General features: G+C 41.3%; 3 protein-coding genes across 3 annotated transcripts; 1 reads left to right on the top strand and 2 right to left on the bottom strand.

Annotated features, from left to right (window-relative positions):
* The first annotated feature begins 1,641 nt into the window (after window positions 1–1,641).
* rab33ba (RAB33B, member RAS oncogene family a) lies at window positions 1,642–6,685 on the top strand. Its single transcript, XM_069670074.1, has 2 exons — window positions 1,642–2,043; window positions 3,294–6,685. Exons 1-2 carry the CDS (start codon window positions 1,816–1,818, stop codon window positions 3,795–3,797), a joined length of 732 nt encoding a protein of 243 aa, XP_069526175.1. The 5' UTR covers window positions 1,642–1,815; the 3' UTR covers window positions 3,798–6,685.
* A 294-nt stretch (window positions 6,686–6,979) lies between these two features.
* On the bottom strand, window positions 6,980–17,219 carry LOC138597744 (uncharacterized). Its single transcript, XM_069669226.1, has 6 exons — window positions 16,902–17,219; window positions 16,605–16,664; window positions 15,725–15,856; window positions 12,802–12,948; window positions 11,185–11,242; window positions 6,980–7,086 (listed from the first exon to the last, which is right to left on the bottom strand). The coding sequence occupies exons 1-6, from the start codon at window positions 17,064–17,066 to the stop codon at window positions 6,980–6,982; spliced, it is 669 nt and encodes a 222-aa protein (XP_069525327.1). The 5' UTR covers window positions 17,067–17,219.
* An 877-nt stretch (window positions 17,220–18,096) lies between these two features.
* Window positions 18,097–20,220, bottom strand: LOC138598308 (E3 ubiquitin-protein ligase TRIM39-like). The gene has a single exon (XM_069670070.1). It carries the CDS (start codon window positions 19,967–19,969, stop codon window positions 18,575–18,577), a length of 1,395 nt encoding a protein of 464 aa, XP_069526171.1. The 5' UTR covers window positions 19,970–20,220; the 3' UTR covers window positions 18,097–18,574.

The following is a 20,220-nucleotide window of genomic DNA, read 5'->3' as shown; positions in this document are numbered from 1 at the left end:
CATTTTATTTACTCCATTTTCCCATGATTACTGAATTTAGAATCTCGAGATAATAATGCTGGTTTTTCTGAGATAACGAGAAAAATAAGTCATGATCTTGAGAAAAGAACTGAAAATAACTCGCTATCGCAGTGAAACAGAGTAAATAAAATCTATGGATGCATGTTCACTTTGGGCTTCCGTACGTTTCACTAAGTAGAATAATGTCTCCAGTTATCCACAATTAATGTCAAAATGGTGAAAAAGGATTGTGAGTGGAAATGTATGTTATATTCTGACCGGTATAATTTTCTGTCATGATTTTTAAAAAATTCAAGACAAGTTATTGTAGATACCTCAAATACAATTGTTTCGAGGATGAATCCAGTTGTCACGATTGTACTGCAGATATCTGAAGGGCAATTCTTGTTATCTACAGTTATGATTGCAACTAGCAAGAACTAAGCAGTCAATATTAATAATTATCATTTTGAATAGTGAGAAATTAGTCAAATTTACAATTAGCCGTGTTTACTTTCTTATATATGCAGGGACAGTGCACATTCAGGAACATTGCTGTAAATGTGCCAGTGTTAGCCAAGAGGCTATTTTTCATCTGTAGTCCATGGACAGATGTTTTGAGTCACCCTAAAAACTTAAAAACATAATATAAAATTTAAATGACAAAGTTCTATTTAAAACATGCAACACAGTCGCAATACACGATATGCAACCAAACAAAAGATAATAAATAAAGTTAATAAATATATGGACTAAATTATGCTACATTGTGCTGCATTATTAGACAATGTTAATAAAACATACAAAGCAGAGGCACAGACATACAAAAACATGCATAATATTACATGCGTACAATGTGCTTTAGTGCATTTAGTGCTGACAGGACTGAGTACTAATGAACCATTTCTTGAAATGAGTTTTAAAACTGCTTGTAACCAGTCCTCTCAATTGTTGCTGGGATGGAGTTCCATTCTAGTGCAGCTTTAACAGAGCAGGCACACTGACTGTGAAGTCACTTTTTTTTAAGTGGGATAATGCAATCCCCTTCTGTAAACTGATATGCGGTGGTTCTTATGACAAGCATTACATATTTGATCATGTTTTCCCAGCTCAACAAGTTATATATTTTTTAAATATTGTGCAATGATGAAAATGTACCGATTTCTTGTCCAATATTTTAAGTGTTCGTTTACACAGAGATTGTTATGGTTTAAGAGCAGTGGTACTAGCTGTGACCAGATTGTTAAACAGTAAGTGATATGGGAAGTTTGAAACGTACAATCACAGCATGTCATTTAGGGTGAAAAGGTTACTTCAACATCATCTGAGGGGAAGATTAGCCTATAAAATAACCACCTGAGAGCAGAGTTGAATGTATTTAAATGCGAACTGAAGGTAATAATATTGTTTGTTAGCCGTGTTGACAAATTGAGGGCTGTGGTGAGCATAACACCTCAAACATGTGGTTAACGGTTTCATTTGATCGCATCTCGACTTTACATTATTTCCCACGGGACAGTGAATGCTACATCAAATTTCTCTCGCGAGAACAGACTTCCTATGATAACATTGTACGTGGCTTCACAGCTGAGGAGGACTGGGAGTGTTTACTGGGATGTTTCAGTTAAACATACAGGACTGACAACATCTGAGTGTTATGTATCTTTCACATTTGACTTTGAGAGTTGTTTTTATCGACACTTTCTCGGCAGACAGCAGCAGGACGAGCGTTAGCTTGACGGACTGCTAATAGTGCAGGATCCGCCGCCGCTGCAGAAGGCTTCCCCTGTAGATCACCCAGCCTGTCGGTCGGATATGGCGGAGATCGGGTCGTCGGTTGAATTCTCCGGGTCTCTGACGAGCTCGACGCTTCCACCGCCGAGGACACGCATCTTTAAAATCATCGTGATCGGGGACTCGGGTGTCGGGAAGACCTGTCTCACCTACCGCTTCTGTGCCGGGAAGTTCCCCGAGAAGACCGAGGCCACGATCGGGGTGGACTTCAGGGAGAGGCTGGTCGAGATAGACGGCGAGAAAATCAAGGTGTGCTCTGCAGGCACAAGACACCTCTATAAATATAAAACATGAGGAAAGACGCCCATCTTGTGATGTCGTGGCTGCTCTGAATGGAGGACTTTGTCCAATGCAAATTCAAATACATATGTAGAAGTATCAGGGGAGAGCAGGGACAGATGTCACAGAAGATTCAAACTATTAGATTAATAAAAAAATATAAAAACTCAATCACACGTCTAGTGGTAGGGTCTGTCTATAAACAGTCTGTGGACCATTAAGCAGCTCCATTGCAGCAATTGAGGGTCAAGTGCCTTGCTCAAGGGCACATCTATGGTAATAAATAAGGGAGGGACTAATGCTACTTATACAGTTTCTAATGACCACGGTCTCCTATGTGCAATGTTTATCGAATTGAAAACGGCAGTGGCCAATTAACAACTGACTCTAGCCATTTACAATATATTTTCATCAAAGCTCACAAGAAACACACTCTGAAAGCCAATGAGTGTTTAGATTTCCCTGACTTCCTTGAATGCATCAGAAATTATGATATGACTTCATTCAACAAACTAGCTCTGCCTGGTTAATGCTCATATTTTTCAAACCTCATGCCCCAAGTGTTTTTAAGTTCAATCCGAGATAAGCATGGTGACATCATCAGGGTTGATTTCTAAATCTTGATAAAACTCCCGCAGCTCATCATTGACTTCATAAATCCATTCTCGCATGCTGTGTACTGGTTCCAATGATAGGTAAACTGAATTTTTTGAATTAAATAATTTTGGGTGTTCCAAGAAATAAAGAAAATAATAAACAGTAAAAGCCAAGTTTTCAGGAGTTAAAAGTTAATCTGTTGGCTATACAGGCAATAAAATCTAATCCTCAAATAACGTCCAGTGGAAGGACAACGTTTAATAGTTGATAAAATAGTAAAATAGTCGATTAAATGTCAGTGATGCATTAAACATGACAAATCGATTATCAGCTGTGGAATATTATTTGAATTCCCGAGTTTTTAAATAGAGATTGGTTTGAAGTTTCCTAAGTTATTCCATATTTTTCTCATGATTATGATTATCTCATGATAAAAACCAAAACTGACATTTTGTTGACCCAGTGCAACGGTCTGGCACAATGATGTGTTTAGAAAAGTCTTTAGACAACAGAGGAAGGAGTTATATCAGGCTTTGATACACCACAAAGAATACATTTGTGTTTGTCTTCTAATGGGATTTGATTAATTTCCACTGATCCATCTCCACTCTGTCCCTCTACAGATCCAGCTGTGGGACACTGCAGGTCAGGAGCGCTTCAGGAAGTCCATGGTGCAGCACTACTACCGCAACGTGCATGCTGTCGTCTTTGTGTATGACGTCACCAATGCTGCCAGTTTTCGGAGCCTCCCGGCCTGGATCGAGGAGTGCAAGCAGCACGCTCTGGGCACAGAGGTACCCAGGATCCTTGTCGGGAACAAGTGTGACCTCCAAGACTCCATCCAAGTGGGAACAGATGTGGCGCAGCAGTTTGCTGACACTCATTCCATGCCCGTGTTTGAGACGTCTGCTAAGAACCCAAACAGCCAGGGAGACAATGGGAACTGTGGCGGAGCAAACAGCGACCACGTGGAGGCTATTTTTATGACCGTGGCGCACAAGCTGAAGTCTCAGAAGCCTCTGGTACTGAGCCAGCCACCCGGGGGGTCAGGGGTCACTGTCAACCTTAACAGGGGGAGGGATGACGGGGGAGACGGAGCCAGGAGCTGGGGCTGCAGCAGCTGCTGATGGAGACAAATGGAGGAAGAAAGGGAGAAGACTTCAGCCTGAGGCTGCACACAACTGAAGAAAAATGGAGATCTGGAAAGATAGAATGGTTCAAGCTCATGGCTTCATTATCAGCACAACACATAGATGAATGTTAGAGGAGGATACAGGTGTGCCAATGCTTGTGCTCAACTTTATAAAGTTTTTTGGCTACTAATCACAGAAAAATTGTTATTTTGGAATTCCAAAATTCCCAAAAAATCACTGACTAATGGAAATTATCTTAAACAAGGGGCCAAAAATCTGATTGTAAATCAGGTTTCCTCACACAATAATAGTTTGGATCATGAGCCTGTTCCACTGAGGTTTGGTTCACTTACTGTCATTTGTTCTGTGGAAACAGAACACACCGCAGCAGCATCAAATAAGGGATTTGAGGAAGGGAAATGACATGAAATTATTGTGGATCAGAATTTGATTCATGCAGACTTGGTGTGGATAAATAAGAAACACAACACGTTATAAAATATTACTGTGCCATTTCATTTGTCATTTGTCAAACCGTCAGAGAGGTTTTACTAGGGTCATTCTTAAGCCATATCGGTGGCACTCTAGTACTGACTGCATTATGTTGTAAGGTGTTTATGTTGGTTTGTCCGCCTCCTTGTTGTAGTTTGTGTTTGAATGCTCACTTCATCTCTGATACTCTACAGGTGGTTGGAGTTCATTCAACAGTTCCATCAAAACGTGCCTCGTGGATTTTTCTTAGAAACAATGTTAACATGAGTTTCCACCAAGTGTTTCTCCAAAACACATTGTGTATTTTTTAAGTCTCATAAACCTGTTTAATACACTTATTTCTTTAAAAAACATTTGCACTGGCAATATTTGAATATTTGAAACACGGCATTATAATACTCGTGATTGCTAGCTAGCAGACTTCCTGCTTCTGCCAAAATGCTAAATGTATCATGTGTTTCCATGAACAACAATCAATCAGTGGGGTAGTGTCGACAAGAATGTGAAATGCTTTAGCAGCCTGCACATGCTAGAAAATCATTAAGGTTCCCCATCAGTGTCATCCATCCTGGGCTTTTACTAAATGTTTTAAAACAATACTACTCTGGCAGTCATCCCATCACAACCACCACATATAAATAAACAGATATGATTGGCCTGATCAGAATAAGACCCAACAGAACTCTGTCTGAAGTGGAGGAGGACCCGACCTACCTGAGAAAATAAACACAAGCTCGTAGATTTATCTGTTTCAGGTTAATTTTCTCAAGGAGATGGTTGAGATCAAATCTGTTGGTCCAAAAAAGGAATCAAAATGAATAATAATGTGCATTATTACTAGATGTGTCAAAAGCAACTGTTTACTAAAAAAGAAATATGTCTATGTGGAGGTATGCTGCCCCATGAAAGACAAATGATTGCCTACAGTTATAAGTCAGTAGTTGTGTTAGATAACTGACTGTTAGCTAACAGAGCTGTAGTCTCCCTCTTCTCTGTTTATTTAACAATATGGTTTTAATTGCAGAATAAAAAGCCAGTTGGGAATACAGTATCCAGTGTAGAGAAAATAGAGAGATGGTTTTAGAGCTGTATTTAACTAGTGCTAGCCATGCTAGCTAGCGTATTAGAGGTTAGCTCGGTAGCCAGCTAACAAAACAGTAGACAAACAACTAGTCCGTTTTTTGTTCACAGCCTCATTCTGCTTTGTCAGTGGTGAAAAAATCATCAGAGATTTAAAAGCTCAAAGCTACAGAATGTGGGGCAGCAGCTCTATCGACTGTTTCTTGTTTTTAGCATGCAGCACAAGCGCTAACACCGATACAGTATGAATCTGCTGTTTATTCTTGCACTCAATGATGGGCTGTGGGTGTAACCAGGAATCATGAGTATTTGTGAGCTTGCTAGCAAAGGGAAACTGTTTGGACTTCAGTGAGAAATGTGTGTTAGCTGTACCTGCTTGATCCCTCTGCAAAACTGGAGAAAGAGATAAAATACTGTGTAGGCTGCCAGTGAATCAAACATTGAAAACACGTACCTCTCAAAGTGTGTGAGGCTTTGTAGTGTGCACCTCTATTTGTACATGTACATCCATACCCACTACTTATCCTGTATGCTTGTGGTACAATATTCAGCATGTCTTGCTAACACCATTGTATGCTAAACTGTGTTTAATTCCTTTGTAAGCCATGATTCACCCTGTGCTGATGTCCACATTGTGTAGCTTGACAGCTTTGTCTTTGTGGTTTTGTTGTGGCCACAGCTGGTCCTGTGGCTCCTCTGCTGTACATTAACGTCTTCTTGAAGGATATGGACTATCAATCAAACCAAAAGGCCTTCTCTCAGGACTCACCGTCGGCTATGCACATGGGGGGGGGGGGGGGGGAATCGAAGCAGAAGCAGAGACAGGCTGTGCTAGCTGCATCTCTGAAGACAACATCTGGGTGTTTTATAGTTTTACATTTGGTGGCCGCTTTCTTCTGTTCTTTAAGTGTCCTTTGTTTTTGATAAATATGCCTTCACATGATCCTATGATAATTTAATTTGCCTTACTTTTATTCACTACAGCCATAAACTTGTAACGCTACTGTATCTCCAACTGCAAATACCTGCAAAAGAAGAATCTCAATCACAGACTGATATAAATCAAGAAAGACACTAATGAATGGGGAGGTGACAAAAAGAGATACGCTTGCAATGGTTATTTCGTGCGTGTAACATTGCAGTAAATGACCTTGAACCCTCAAATTGTGGCATTTGTTTTCTCTGATGCATTACATTACACAGCTCAGTGAGGTTTTCTTTATTAAATACACATCAAAATGTCAGTTTCAAACAGCATACAGAGAAACACATCTTTCAGTCTTAACATGTCATATACACAGGTATTCAACTTTGGCAATGTTTAAAATGAGCATGGCTGCAGAAATCTTTGGTAAAAGAGCAAATAAAGACACTGCCACAGCCCAAAGTGCTTGGTCCAATCAACAACTCCTCACTCTACAATATCTCTTTGCAACGTCACAGTCTGCTTTAGAGCTTCCTGCCCCAAAGCCATCCACACAAAAAACATGGAATGTGTCAGCACAACATTAAGGAAATATAATCCACAATATCGCCCCCCCCCTCTGAGAGGAAGGCAATAAAAGACCGGAAAGTGTCGGACCAGTCTCTGATGTGGATGTGCGTCAGGTCAGTCGGCTGTACGGAGGCAGTTTGGAGGGACCCTGCTCTTCCTCGGTGGTGGCCTGGTCTGTGGATTGAGCTGGAGAGTTGAAGAGCCGATCATCGCCTCCTGCTGTAAACAAAAGAGAACTACATCAAAGATAGCTGAGATCAAGCTACAAAACTCTCTGTTGCAAACAAAGGCAAGAGTTAGTAAAAGACAATGTTTATAGAGGTATTTTGAAAAGCATTCTTGGCTCAGTTATTCAGAACATTTCATCTGTATCAGAAAGATCCATACTTGGAAATCCCAGTTTTGCTTTCCAGAATCAGCTAGTCCACATTGGTTTGGATCAACCTGATCCAGAAACAGATTTAAGGACCACAAAATCCAGATTACCAGCGCTCTAAATGGGACTACACACCACAGGGTGGCAAAATAAAACCCACACTAAATCAAAAATCTTCTCGTTTGATAATGTCACTTGTTTTTCCACAACCCTAAAGTCTCATCTATTCTGTCACGGTAGCGATTCAGCAATTTAACAGCAAAATATTTTTAAAAAATGTCTAAAGTTTCAACATCATTCTTAAAACTGTTTTGTTTGACTTACTTTAAAAAGGGGCTATATGTAAGATTTTACATGTAATCAACAATCAAATATCATTTTTTATTGCTAATGTGTGAAGGGATAGTAGAAGAACTGATAAATTGAGACCTTCCCCAACTTCCTCCATCGGCCCTAACAACCTGTGGGCTGATTTTTATGTAAAGCACTCAGGATGGTTTTTCCGGGAAACAAAAGGATGTGACGTATCTGCGCGTTCAAGAGTACCTCTGCCTGGAGCAGACAGTGTGCAACACGAGACAACGCAAGCTGTGAAATGGAGACGGATAATGCCAACAAACGACGACAATACGACCACAAAGTACACACAAGAATAAAAAACAAAAAAAGTTTTATGTAGTGAAGCCCGTCTGACCAAACAGGAATGTGATCGACGTCAGGAGGGAAACTAGAGTCAACATCAGCAGGACATGTGAATCGTGGAGACCTTCGATTGCTTTTGTGGATCAAAACAGACACACAACTTATTGTTGTCATAGAAACAGCACTGCAGCGTTCTCTCACCGGGTGCAGCGTTTTTTCTCTCACAGCACAAGTGCTTCATCCTAGCTCTATCCAGCTGCCCTGCCCTGCCTGGCTAATGTAAGCTAATGCTTGTGATGATTTGCTGGTGCGCCGGCGTAATTTGCCGTTTGGATACGAAGCACAATGCCAGAGTCATGTAGTGTCTTTTTGTTAGAGCTAGTTGGCTAACCTTAGCATGCTCGCTAACGTTATGACAACCAAAATACTGTCCGAGTGTGTATGTCAGTGTTGTTAGTCTAGCTTGACAAATAACTTCGCCACCTAACATGATATTAACTGAGGTATTATGACAAACAGTGTTTGTTTTGGACAACATGATGCCGGTCAACATGACACCAGTCAATGAACACGTCTCGTCAGTGAAAAGTGAACAGAGCCGGCGAGTTCTGAAACTATGCATGCTCAGTTTCATGTGTCTTCACCAAAAACCCTGGATGCTCGTTCATTCGCGCGAGTGTCCACACAAGCGCGTACAAGAAAGTTGACTGCAGTTCCCTCAACGACCGACCTTGTCACTAGGAATGAGGATTTTCTGAGAGTTACATATATCACCTTTAAAGTTTTACGAGATTTTGTTCGACATCAACTCCTGTGCTGGGATCAAGATAATGACGTTTTCGATCAAAGTCATCCAGATCCTACAACACAAACTGGAGGTTTTATCCAGATAAAAACCAAAACTGGATTTCCTGATTTTATCTGATTTTGTAATCCTTTTTTCTTCTGAACAACCCGTTTTCAATATTTGATCCTATCCGGTAACTTTAATCCAATAAGATTACCTTTCAACAACCGGGCCCAGTTGTTCAATGGTAATCTTATCGGATTAAAACTATCGGATTATATTTTGCTCTTGAATTTGTGATTTGGTACCATCACGAAGCAGATGAGGTAGACTTTAGGAGTTATGGGAAAATAATGAAGGATTCCGTCCCCATAGAAATATTTCGCCAAATAGCTTCAATATCAAACATGAAACATACAAATATAAGCAAGTGCCAGGATCTTTTGTTTTGTGTGGATTTTGGCGCCCCCCGTGGACAAAGTATGTAGTATAAAGTCCCATACAGAGCACTGGTCATTTGGATTTGGTAGTACTTCAAAGAAAACTGGATAGGATCAACCTTATCCAGATTCAGACATTGAACAACCAGGATAAAAGTAAGATAGATTACTTGATCCTGGATAGAAAAAAAGTGGATTTTCAAATCCGCATACCGTAAAATCCGGAATGTAAGACACAGTCTGTTTTTGGGGGTATCCCACAGGGAAAAAGGTTTTCTATAGCTATTTAAAAACGTGTATACAGGTTATTTCAACACTATTTTAATTTAACACACAAATTACAGCCTACCATCGGTTTTCACCATGTCGAGTTTGCAATCCTGCTAGAAGTAGCTGGCAGTCTACAGAAACGATTGATCATGACGGTGCATGTTCGTGAAAGAGAATTGGAATAGTCGCAAATAAATGGCACATTTTTAACCTGTTGTAAATGTACCTTAAAAAAGATATTTTTAAAGTTTTTAATCCTCTTATCAATATGGGAATGGGCAAATATGCTTCCTTTATGCAAATGTATGTTTATTATACAACGTCAAAGGTACTGCATGCTCAAAAAATATGCTGAAAGCATAACATGGCAAACTGAAGCCCAACAAGCAACAGACGGCATATTGACCTGAATGTAACATTCCTCAGTAATAAGTCATTGGGCCTCATTCACTAATATCTGCGCAGAAATGTTCTTACTCTCCGCAAAAAATAAGTACTTGCGCAAAATCACGGTCGGATTTATGACACGTGCGTACCGGCCAATTTTGTTCTCACCACCGTGCGCATGTTAGTCAATCAGAACCATTCTAAATTGACAGGCGCGTGTCCGCGATCTGCAATCAGCATACTGCCACGCCTCTATTTCTCTATATAAGGACATCTGTTTGGTGCCGCATGAAGAGAGCGGTGTTACGGAGAAGCTGAAAGAACGTGAAAGACGGCCTCAAAAGGAAAAAAGAAAAATTTCACATCAGCAGAAATAGAAACAATTGTAACAAAAATGTTACATTTCAATATGAACATTTTCATATGGTCTACTCTATTGTAAACTTAATAAACTAACTCAACTGAATATTGCTATAAAGATTTTAATTATATGACAATAAATTATGAGGATGACACGGCATTTACGTTTGGTCCATACATTAGTAAATTCAATTATTGTTGTCTATTAAAGCCTTTTTTTTCAATAAATTAAGTTTTAATATAGTATGCATTTAGTTAAAGGGTGTGTGTTAACATTGGACATTTCTTTCATCATTTGTGCGTATGCATGGTCTGAGGGAGTTCTACATTTGTTCACAGAGTACGAAGAAATTTAGGTAAGAACAAATTGATGAATCCAAGATTTGTGCGTCAAACGTGCTTACGCACAGTTCAAGCACAGATTCATGCATACGCACTGTTTGTAAATGAGGCCCAATGAGTCTGCAGCAGGAGATAAAAGTAACATAATTTTAGTCAAAGTTTCACCTACAGACATTTTTCACAACGTGGGGCTCTCTGCATCAGCTGTGTGCTCGGCCAGCAAGTGGGATTTAAGACTTGACGTGCTCCGGTGGTAACTCGGTTCACATCAACAGTAAAAACAAATAACTTTTGTCTTGTCCAGAGAACCATCGAGCAGGGCTTTGAGGCTGAACTTGCCATTTAAAAGACCCTTTTCTTTATCCATTTCTGCTCACAGAGGTTTGTTTGTGCTGGGCCCTAAGTGACTGATTGATAAGAAATAAGAAAAGGAATTGCTCGAGTACATTTCTTTAGCCAGCAGCTGTAAAACAAGATGTAACGGTTGCATCAAAATGCAAAGTGCCAGATCAAAGAATCCAATCCAAAGAATTTCCACTAAAAGTTCTTGTTTTTTTCCCCCGACAGGCTCAGATTGTTATTCTTCAAAGCCACCAGACTCTCTGACAAAAACAGTAATTTTCAACTTCAAACCTTCAGACCTTAAAACATGGGAAAAAATGACCCAGGTTTAAAAGAATATTACATCTCCCTTTAACATTAGTCCTTACCTTGCCAAGTGCAAACCATCTCTGTGTCCCCAGGGTCACACTGCGGAACCAGTGTCTCCTAAAATACACACACAACAAAAAACGTCAAATCCTTGGAGACACCAGAACTTGAATCTACAAAATGCGAGTTACCTCTGTGATCATGATCATTTTTAACAAACACACAAGGCTGATAAATTAGCTGATGTACTGGTAGACTGAGGTTTGCAGAAAACAATGCTCAGGACAATTTAGAAATGGTGTCATCATGTTGTTTATCCAGCAGCGAGTCTACAATCCTCTCAGCATTGCCTGCAGCACTTAAAGTAGAGCATCTCCAGAGTTGGTAGACAAAGTATAAAAACCTTCAAGTAGTAGAACGATGCACAATCCATGTAGAAAGGGTCTAATTTCAGTGCAGCTCAAAAATTCTCCATACGGGTGGATATATTGGTAATTTTTCCCTCCAAAATCTATATTGTAAAATGGTCTGGGAAAAACCTAAATTGGCCCGACTCCACCTTGTTTTCTGTGTTCTGTGTTCCTACCAAGCGGCAACCTCCGGTGTTGAAAAATGAAGCCAATGCGGAAGTGCAAAAAACTGCAATTCCTCGAGTGGCCACTTGAGGCTCCAGAAAACAAGAAATAACATTACAGCAGGTGGGAAAATGCCAATTTTTACAGCTGAAATAAACATGTTTACAGGCTGGTACAAAAACGGTTTTGTTATAAATAGCTAATTTTATTGTTCAAGATAACTGTACGGGGGGTGATTTTTTTTATAACACACCCGTTTTAATTATATTAAGCCTTAAATCATAGGGGCCGGATCACTTGATTGACAGGTGGATCCTGCTGGCTGTCTGCTAGACGTCAACACAGACACACAGACACTAAGCTTAACTTCACCTGTTTGTGTTGTTGGAGACTTTCGGGGATTTTTTCATTCAAAGTTTGGACAGATAATCTCTCTGTGGGATTTATGGAACTTTATGGCTGTGCAAGAAGTCTGAGCTCCAGCTTTTTGGTGAGTTAAATGTTAGTGTTATTGTATTGAAATATTTTTAGCACTAAGTAGCAGGTATACTGTGCTCGCTTTAGCTGCTTGTTAGCCTGTTCAGTGTTTATCAAACATTTATCTAATCGTCGGCCAGTAAATAGGAGTCAGGAGTTTAAGAGATTACAGCGGACTGCACTGATGAAGAGACCGGTTCTTTTATGTTTCCCGTTACGTGTCGGCTCGCCGCTCTCTCACCGGGGGCGAGCGAGCAGCGAGTCCGCTACTTCTTTAGTCTGATAACTAAACACAGTCACCGACAGAATCTCCTCCTGGCAAACTAGCTCATACATTATTTATACAGTCTATGACTAATAACCGCTAGGTACGCTGAGGAGCATATAGCCTAGCTTCATAGCCGTAGCTGGCTGATTCATGCGGCCCGCCCATAGTCCTCAGCCATAGGCTGTAGCTCGGTCGCGCTCCGCCTCTTTGCCTGCCTCTGGATTAGCCGGCTCTGGCATTTCCAATATGGCGACCCCCAGCGGCGGCGCAATTCGGGCTTCAAGACACTGCTTCAGAAACCAGTGGGTGACGTCACTGAGACTACGTCCATTATTTATACAATCTATGGTTCCTACCAGTCCAGTTCTGGCATCGTAGCAGGCACAGCAGGGAAGACTACGGCAACCCACGTAGGCGATGAGGGAGGAGAGAGCCAGGCTGATGGTGCAGGTCAGCAGTATGGTGGCGTTGGCTCCCTTCACCATCCGATGAAGCACAAAAGTCTGAGAACAGAGACAAAGAATGTATTAAATGCTATCCTGTTATTGTTTGTTTACTTCCCACAGATTCCCATTAGTCCCTTCCAAGGTTTTCAGGTGTTTGACATTTTCCACACTTTCCTATCACACACCCAAGCAGCAGAAATAGTATTATATTTTTTTTCAGTGACAATGATTGTTTCTGGGTTTATATCACTACAACATGTAGAAAGATGTTTGTGCAAGACTAGAAAACATAATAAAGACACCTGAGGCGAGCAGTAATGAGCATGATCACCTACTCGCTCGCTGTGAATGTTCTGGACCATTACCTGCTTCACACATCTCAGCCCGACTTAAATAACAGGATGGCAGGAAAAAAGCCTGCTTAATGTCTGGGTCAACAAATTCGCTTTCTCCCACGCAGCACGCTCGGGTAATATCGGGAAATTTTCAGGAGTGCAGTGCATGCATAAAAGGGGACACAAAAAATGGTGCTAAAATTGTCTGAGGATGAAAAGCGGTTTACAGTTTTAAAGGATGCCTCCTGCATTTTTTTATTTTATTTTATTTTTTTAACGCAGGTAGCAGAGAGAGATTTCCTGTATTAACACCAGAATTAATCTAGTTCCTCAAACGCTGAATCATGCACTAATTCCCATGATGCTATTTAAACGTTTCTATAAGTTAGAACCTCACTGAAACATCTCTTCCTAAATATATCTCAAGTCATCATGAACAACAATTAAATGCAACTTCTCCCACTTCAACAAATCGCGGGGGAAAAATAAGTCATAAAATAACTCCTGTGCTTTCTTTATCCTTCCCAATTCATACACCACCATGTTGTCACCGTGTTCTAACTGAATGTGATGCCAAAGTTTGAGCTTATTTGCTGTTACGACACCATGTTAGCATGGTGGCGGCTAGCTCCAGTAAGGGTTTGAGGTAGGAAGGAAGCTAAAGGCCACGCCAACAGCCTGCTAGCTTGAAGGGCTAACCTAGCTTACGTTATGGCCTCAGTCCCCTTGGTCAAAAGATACTCCTGGGGTCCGTTTCACAAAGAAGGGTTCAACAAACTCTGAGTCTAACCCTGAACTCTGAGTCGATCTACTCTGAGATAGGAAACTCTGAGTTTTCGGTTCCAAAACAGCTGATCAGAGTTAGTTCAATCAACTCTGAGTAGGTTCAGCCAGAGTTAAGTGCGTGCACGCTGACTGTAAAAAGTCAGCATTAATGGAACCCTGATACCACGAGTCACCATGGCAACGGTACACAAAAAGAGGTCCTCCTACGTCATACCAGTGGAGCTCAAAATCCTCATGTGGACGTTCAGCGAATACGAGCATGTTTTTAGAAAAATAAAGTAACACAGCTGCAGCTGCAAAAGAGAGAGAAGCGGCGTGGGAAGAAACTGCTGCTCGAGTTAATGCGCAAGTTTAAACTGGTCTATTTATTTAATACTTAATCACGACCGGAAGCTAAAATGTATATTAATTTAGGAGCAATGCAGCGGGAGAAAAAAACTTACATGGAAGCACTTCAATCATATTTTAAATATTAAACAGATTAAATATCATTCAGTGGCAGTTTAAATGTGCATTAGCTTTATCCCTAACATGATGCTGACTTCACATACATTATAATTCATGTTGATTAAACTGAATGTGTTAGTTAAAAAAATAAAAAATCCAATAACTAACGGTGTCTTATTTGAGCGCTCTCGGCAGTGGTGGTGGAAAATCTAAAAATGATGACTTTGACACAGATTTGTCTCTTGATTTTTTTTTTCATAATTATAAAAGACTTTTGCAAAGCGGTCAGAGCAGCACAGAGACGCGACGTTTCTTCTTTTAATTCAGTAACCGCTTAAACACACGCGTGAGACGGGCTGAACGAATGAGGAAGTAGAATGAGGGTTTTATATTCTAGAGGGAGGAGACAGAGCGAAACTCTGAGTTTTCTGAAGAAAACCTGCTCGCGACCAGGTTAGGTTCATAGAGTCTGTTACTACGGTAACTGACCGAGAGCTTAAGTTAACTCCCTTTGTGAAACGGAAAACTCAGAGTTTCCCTCATTTCAGGGTTAACAGACTCAGAGTTTTCAATAAACCTGCTTTGTGAAACGGACCCCTGCTCTTAGTCCTGCTTAATTATTTATCTTGTGAATTTCCACCAGGGGCATGATGGGAAATAATCTCCACAAGATTCTGGTCTTGTAAATAGTGACCCTGCAAGATACCCAGGCAAAAATTTGAAGTGTTTAGATTTGAGAGGATGTCAGACTTTAGTATGAACAAGTTAGTACAGAGTCTTTGCAAAGTTTTCTGGCAGTCACCCAAATATTACTTATGATCCCCAGAACACAAAGAAGCTGTTCTGCTGTTAAACACATCGGCGTGCGGGATCCTTGCTGTTTATTTCGGTAATTCGAGTGTGTGTTTTGGTTAGCAGAAGTGGCTACGGCCGCTCCACCTGCCGATCTCTTCTGGCTCCAAATTACATCACCATCACAAGATGGCAGCGCCTATCAGGGGGGCTATTTTGGCACCACTTTCGTACAATGGGAGCAGATGGAGACGCGTCGTCCATATGTACTGTCATTGATTGAAACTTATAGAGGCTGAATTTTCCAGAACAAAATGCAGACAATAAACATTTTAAACCCGTGTTTAGAGAAACAATGTATGGAACAGCAACATATTTTATCCAAATACAAACAAAGGCTATCACCGAATGGAAAACAGTGCAGCGGCAAGCGTGTGTGTGTGTGTGTTTTTGTGTTTGTGTGTGTGCGTTACCACTTCAGGGCTGTGGTGGTGGTGGAAGACCTCTTTATCCTCCTCTCCATAGGTGAGCGTCAGACAGGAGTAACCCGATATAAACGCTGCAGCCGCACAGGAGAGTCCTGCTGCTACCACCAACACACTCACCTGAAGAGATAGGGAGACAAGTTCAGCTGAACCACACTTCAATTCCTACACTTCTAATTCCAAATCAGGGGTTGGCACAAGCCCTTTACAAAGGCCCCCAAATCATGAATCAAAATTATTATAATATGCAGATATATTGGCTTTTGAACAATGCCCACTGAAAGAATCCTAACCTTAAAAACAAGCTGAGCTAACGTTAGCAGCAGCTTGGCTCACAGTAACTTGGCTCACAGCAACTCATCTGGCAGTGACCGCCAAAGAGCATTAGAGAGGCACTGATATTTGTCGTGAATCTGCTGTATTATGGTTTAAATCGGTTTTAATCATTCAATCCATTTGTTTTGGGGAGGAAGAGACCTCTATGGATAATTTGGCTCCTGGTTAAAAGCCTTATAAACAATGAACACTTAAGGAAACGTAGTGTAAACAAGCTGAGCTAAGATTAGTAGCAGCTCAGCTCGCAGCCCCTTCTTCTGTGTAGTCTGCCGCACAGCATCAGACAGACTGATTAATGTGAAAACTGTTTTCAGGGTTTAAATGTTTTTATTGTTTTCGCTTAAAAAATACAATACAACGTGATAAATAAAGCAAAAATTTGATCAAACTCTTTGGCATTAATAGCCCAGCACAATATAAACTTGCATATACTAAGGAAAATAATAATTAAAAAAACAAGAGGCTAATGAGGGAAACTACCTTGAGTTACAAAATACAAATGTAGAGACAGTCAAGGAGCCGTCGCACTTACCAGAATGGAATTTTTCCTTTGAGAGGCAAACAGCGCCAGAACCCCTGGAGAGGCCATGATCTGTAAGGAGGTCAAAATTATCTCAATGATGTGACAGTTGTTATCTGGAGCCATTTCTAACTTTTACGAGTGAAATAAAGTCCAAATATCGCGTTATCTCTTACTTGACACTCACACCAAACTCCATTCTATATTTTGTAGTGCCTAAACCTCATCAGCAGAAGAATGGTGGTCGTTTGTTCTTTTTATACTGCTTTAACGACCCATGATTGATAAGCTAATGAATCCATATCTCACCAGCCCTCCCCACACCGGTGTCCTAGTGGTACTCAGCGCGGTATCCTTGCGGAAAACGGCGTCCATGACGCCGCACACCACACAAAGACCCGCACAGGCTATCTGGAGGATACCGAGAACCAGCACGCTCTTCTGGTTGAAAATGAAATACCTGTATCGGTCCATCTCCAGGTATTTACCCGCTAGAAGTCCGCTGCTTACAGTCCGTACCTGTTCTCGGTCAGGTGGGTGAAACTTTGAGTTAGTTTGATGTTAGGTGTATTTTCTCTGGTTTTCTGTGACAAAAACACGAATTCCAGCGGTGATAACACCGGAAAATGTTTCTGAAACCTAAATTGTGGTCGTTGTCACCCCCAGATAGCCGTAGTATCACAGTATTTCTCTTCCGGGCTGCAGGTTGGTTTCACTGTTGGTTCAGCAGGTAGGAAGTTTATCCATTAACCTGGCTGACCGGCAGCAGGTGGAGGGAAGCGAGAGGGATTTTTATGCCCACGGTTTGGACTCTCAGACTGGTAAGCCCCGCCCCCTAGTCCTCACATAAGATTTACAGACATTTAAAGCAGAATCTTTTTTTTTTTGCCGAACTGTATGACTCAGTCCAATAAACTAATTTGTCAGTCACACTTAAATAGTTATTTTTTGTACTTATGCCACAATGTTACAGTTGAAAGAGAGAGAGAGAGATGTGGAATGACATTTTTTGTGCAAACTGTACACCAATAACAATAATAATATTTTCTATAAAATGTATTTTCTTTCAGAAAATTTGGGGTGCATTGCAGTTCTCAATCAAAAGGTCAAATGAAGCCGTTGCCATGTTTCTCCTCATACTCCGATGCATCAAGGCCCTCGTGGCTGAGCCAGGTACGTTCCCCAACCACAGAAAGCTAAAGTTAGCTTGTTAGTGTGATATGCAGTGATATAATGTAATGCTGAGTGGCTTAACTTGATGTAGAAACTGTAGCCCTTTTACATATTCCCAAGTCAAATATATTATATAAAGTCACCATCAGAGGTCCACATCCTCACCATGAAGATTACAGTGACATGGTTTTAAATAATAATTAACATTATAGTTCTTAAAACTACAATTTCATTTGAATCTATTTTACATCTCACATCAAAACAATAAAACTACATTTCCCAAACACACTGCTGTCTTGTATTTATTTGACTGACACCATGGCCTCTCCTGTAAAGTGTTAACTAATGACACCACACACACACCAACATGATCACTGCCTTTATTACACGTCATCACTGTGACTTGAATTATTCCAGAGTTGTTGTGATTTCTTCACACAGCAAACAATCAGTTCTATAAATTCATCACACACAAGCTGTCTACATGCTGTTTAAAAAGCCCCCAAAGCAAACTGTTCATAATGACATGTTCAAATGTCATTTTTTACACTCGGAGCAGAAGAAATAAAAACTCCATTCACCTTCATTGATTTGAGAAGACGACAGATTTGTGAAAACCTCGGCACATGAAACAAAGTATCTGAGAACCTGATTACAAAAGAGAGAGAGAAAATACACGTCTGTCATCTGAACTGAGCCAAGTTTCATCTGTTTATCATGTAAGCTGTAAAAATGTGACTTTATGTAAAGATAAGAACAACATGTGAGCAGTTCATCACCTGACTCCATCATCATCATCGTCTCTGCCTTTACTGTCCCACTGTTACAGAGACCTTCACTGGTGAGATCTTCAGAGGAGGCAAATCATCAGTGTAAATGTAAGGACACAGCTTGTCAGTGAAAGTGTGTGTGAAGGTGTGTATGTGTGTGTTAGTGTCAGGATCAGAGAATGACAGCTTTCCTCTGTCCCAGTCCAGATGCACTCTGATCCTCTGAGGCCGTCCTCTCACTGACAGAGCAATGGGTTCACGTGATGGGGTGAATGCTCTGTATTCATCATCATAAAACTGTATTCTCCATAATCCATAGTTAATGTTTCTTTTCCTTTCTGCAGACTCCTCACACACAGCCACTTCCCAGTTTGTGTTCTCTCCAACCTCGACGTCCCAGCTGTGAGTCCCTGAGTTGAAGCCCTCAGAGCCCAGGACGGACCAGGAATCATGAATCCTCTCTGGATTATCAGGAAGCTGCTGTCTCTCTCCTTCTCTCACACTGGTCAGATCTTCAGACAGGATGAGGTCTGAACCAGCAGTGTTTGGGTCCAGAATCACAGGAGTGTAGGAGACCATGTCCTTCATCTTGTTCCAGATGTTGAAGCTCAGGTTGCCCAGGTGTTTGGCCACATCTATCAGAGCTCCTGAGGGCAGCTGTGGATCCTCCAGCAGGGGGCGCTGCTGGACTCTTTGCACTGCAGCCTTGTAGTTGAGCAGGAATGAGACGTCTGCAGCTCTCAGCTCCTCCTCTGTGGCTCTGACTGTGTCTGAAAGAGCTGCTATCTCTCTGCTCACAGCCTCCATCTCCTCCTTCATCCTCTGACTCTTCTGCTCCTCTTCCTCCCTCAGTGCAGAGATTCTGGCCTCCTCTTCCCCCTCTAGAAACTGGTGAAGCTTCTTAAACTGCTCCTTTATCTGCCTCTCTGTGTTTGCAGCCTGGGCCTTGATGTGTTTTCCTGTTTCATCACGGTCTTGTTTGACTTCTTGAAAGCGCTCCAGTTTCTCCTCTAAGGGCTTCAGGGATTTCTGGAGTTGTTCCCTGAGATCTTGAGCAGCTTCATCGATGGGTCTGAATGTGTGGTTGGAGTGTTTTTTAGAGTCTCTGCAGACGACACACGCTGGCTGCTGATGATCCAGACAGAAGAGTCTGAGTTTCTCAGAGTGCAGACTGCAGAGAGCCTCAGAGTCTGATGAAGCTCTCTGATCTCTCTGCAGTAAGAAGGCCTCACACAGGTTCTTTAACTCCAAGTTACAAAGTGGTTCATACATTGAAGGTCTCTTACACATGGGACACTCCTGGGTCTGTTTCTCTGTCCACCAGCTCTGCAGACAGGCTTTACAGAAGCTGTGGCTACATGGCAGGACGACAGGATGTTTGAAGATGTCATGGCAGACAGAACAGCACAGATCCTCCTCTAAACAAGAAGCCATTTTCCTCTGAGTGAAGCTAAACTCACGACAGGCAGACAGCTCACACAGGTCAGACTGCTGAGGCTCCACTCCCTCCTGCACAGAGTTTCTGTAACTTACTTCACTTTGACTAGTGTGTTTTCTAAAGCTCCGTACAGTGTGCAGTCAGTAACTGGTTGAAGTGGCAGTATTCCAGTATTCCCAGTATTCCCTCCTGAAGCTGTCCTCTCTCTGTGGAAGTCGTCTCTTTTATTTCTCACAGCGAACGTTAT

This window comes from Semicossyphus pulcher, unplaced genomic scaffold, assembly GCF_022749685.1.
Source record: "Semicossyphus pulcher isolate SPU_LCO1_2020_fin unplaced genomic scaffold, fSemPul1.0.p SCAF_2, whole genome shotgun sequence".
NCBI lineage: Eukaryota > Metazoa > Chordata > Actinopteri > Labriformes > Labridae > Semicossyphus > Semicossyphus pulcher.
This window is presented reverse-complemented; position numbering and strand designations above follow the sequence as displayed.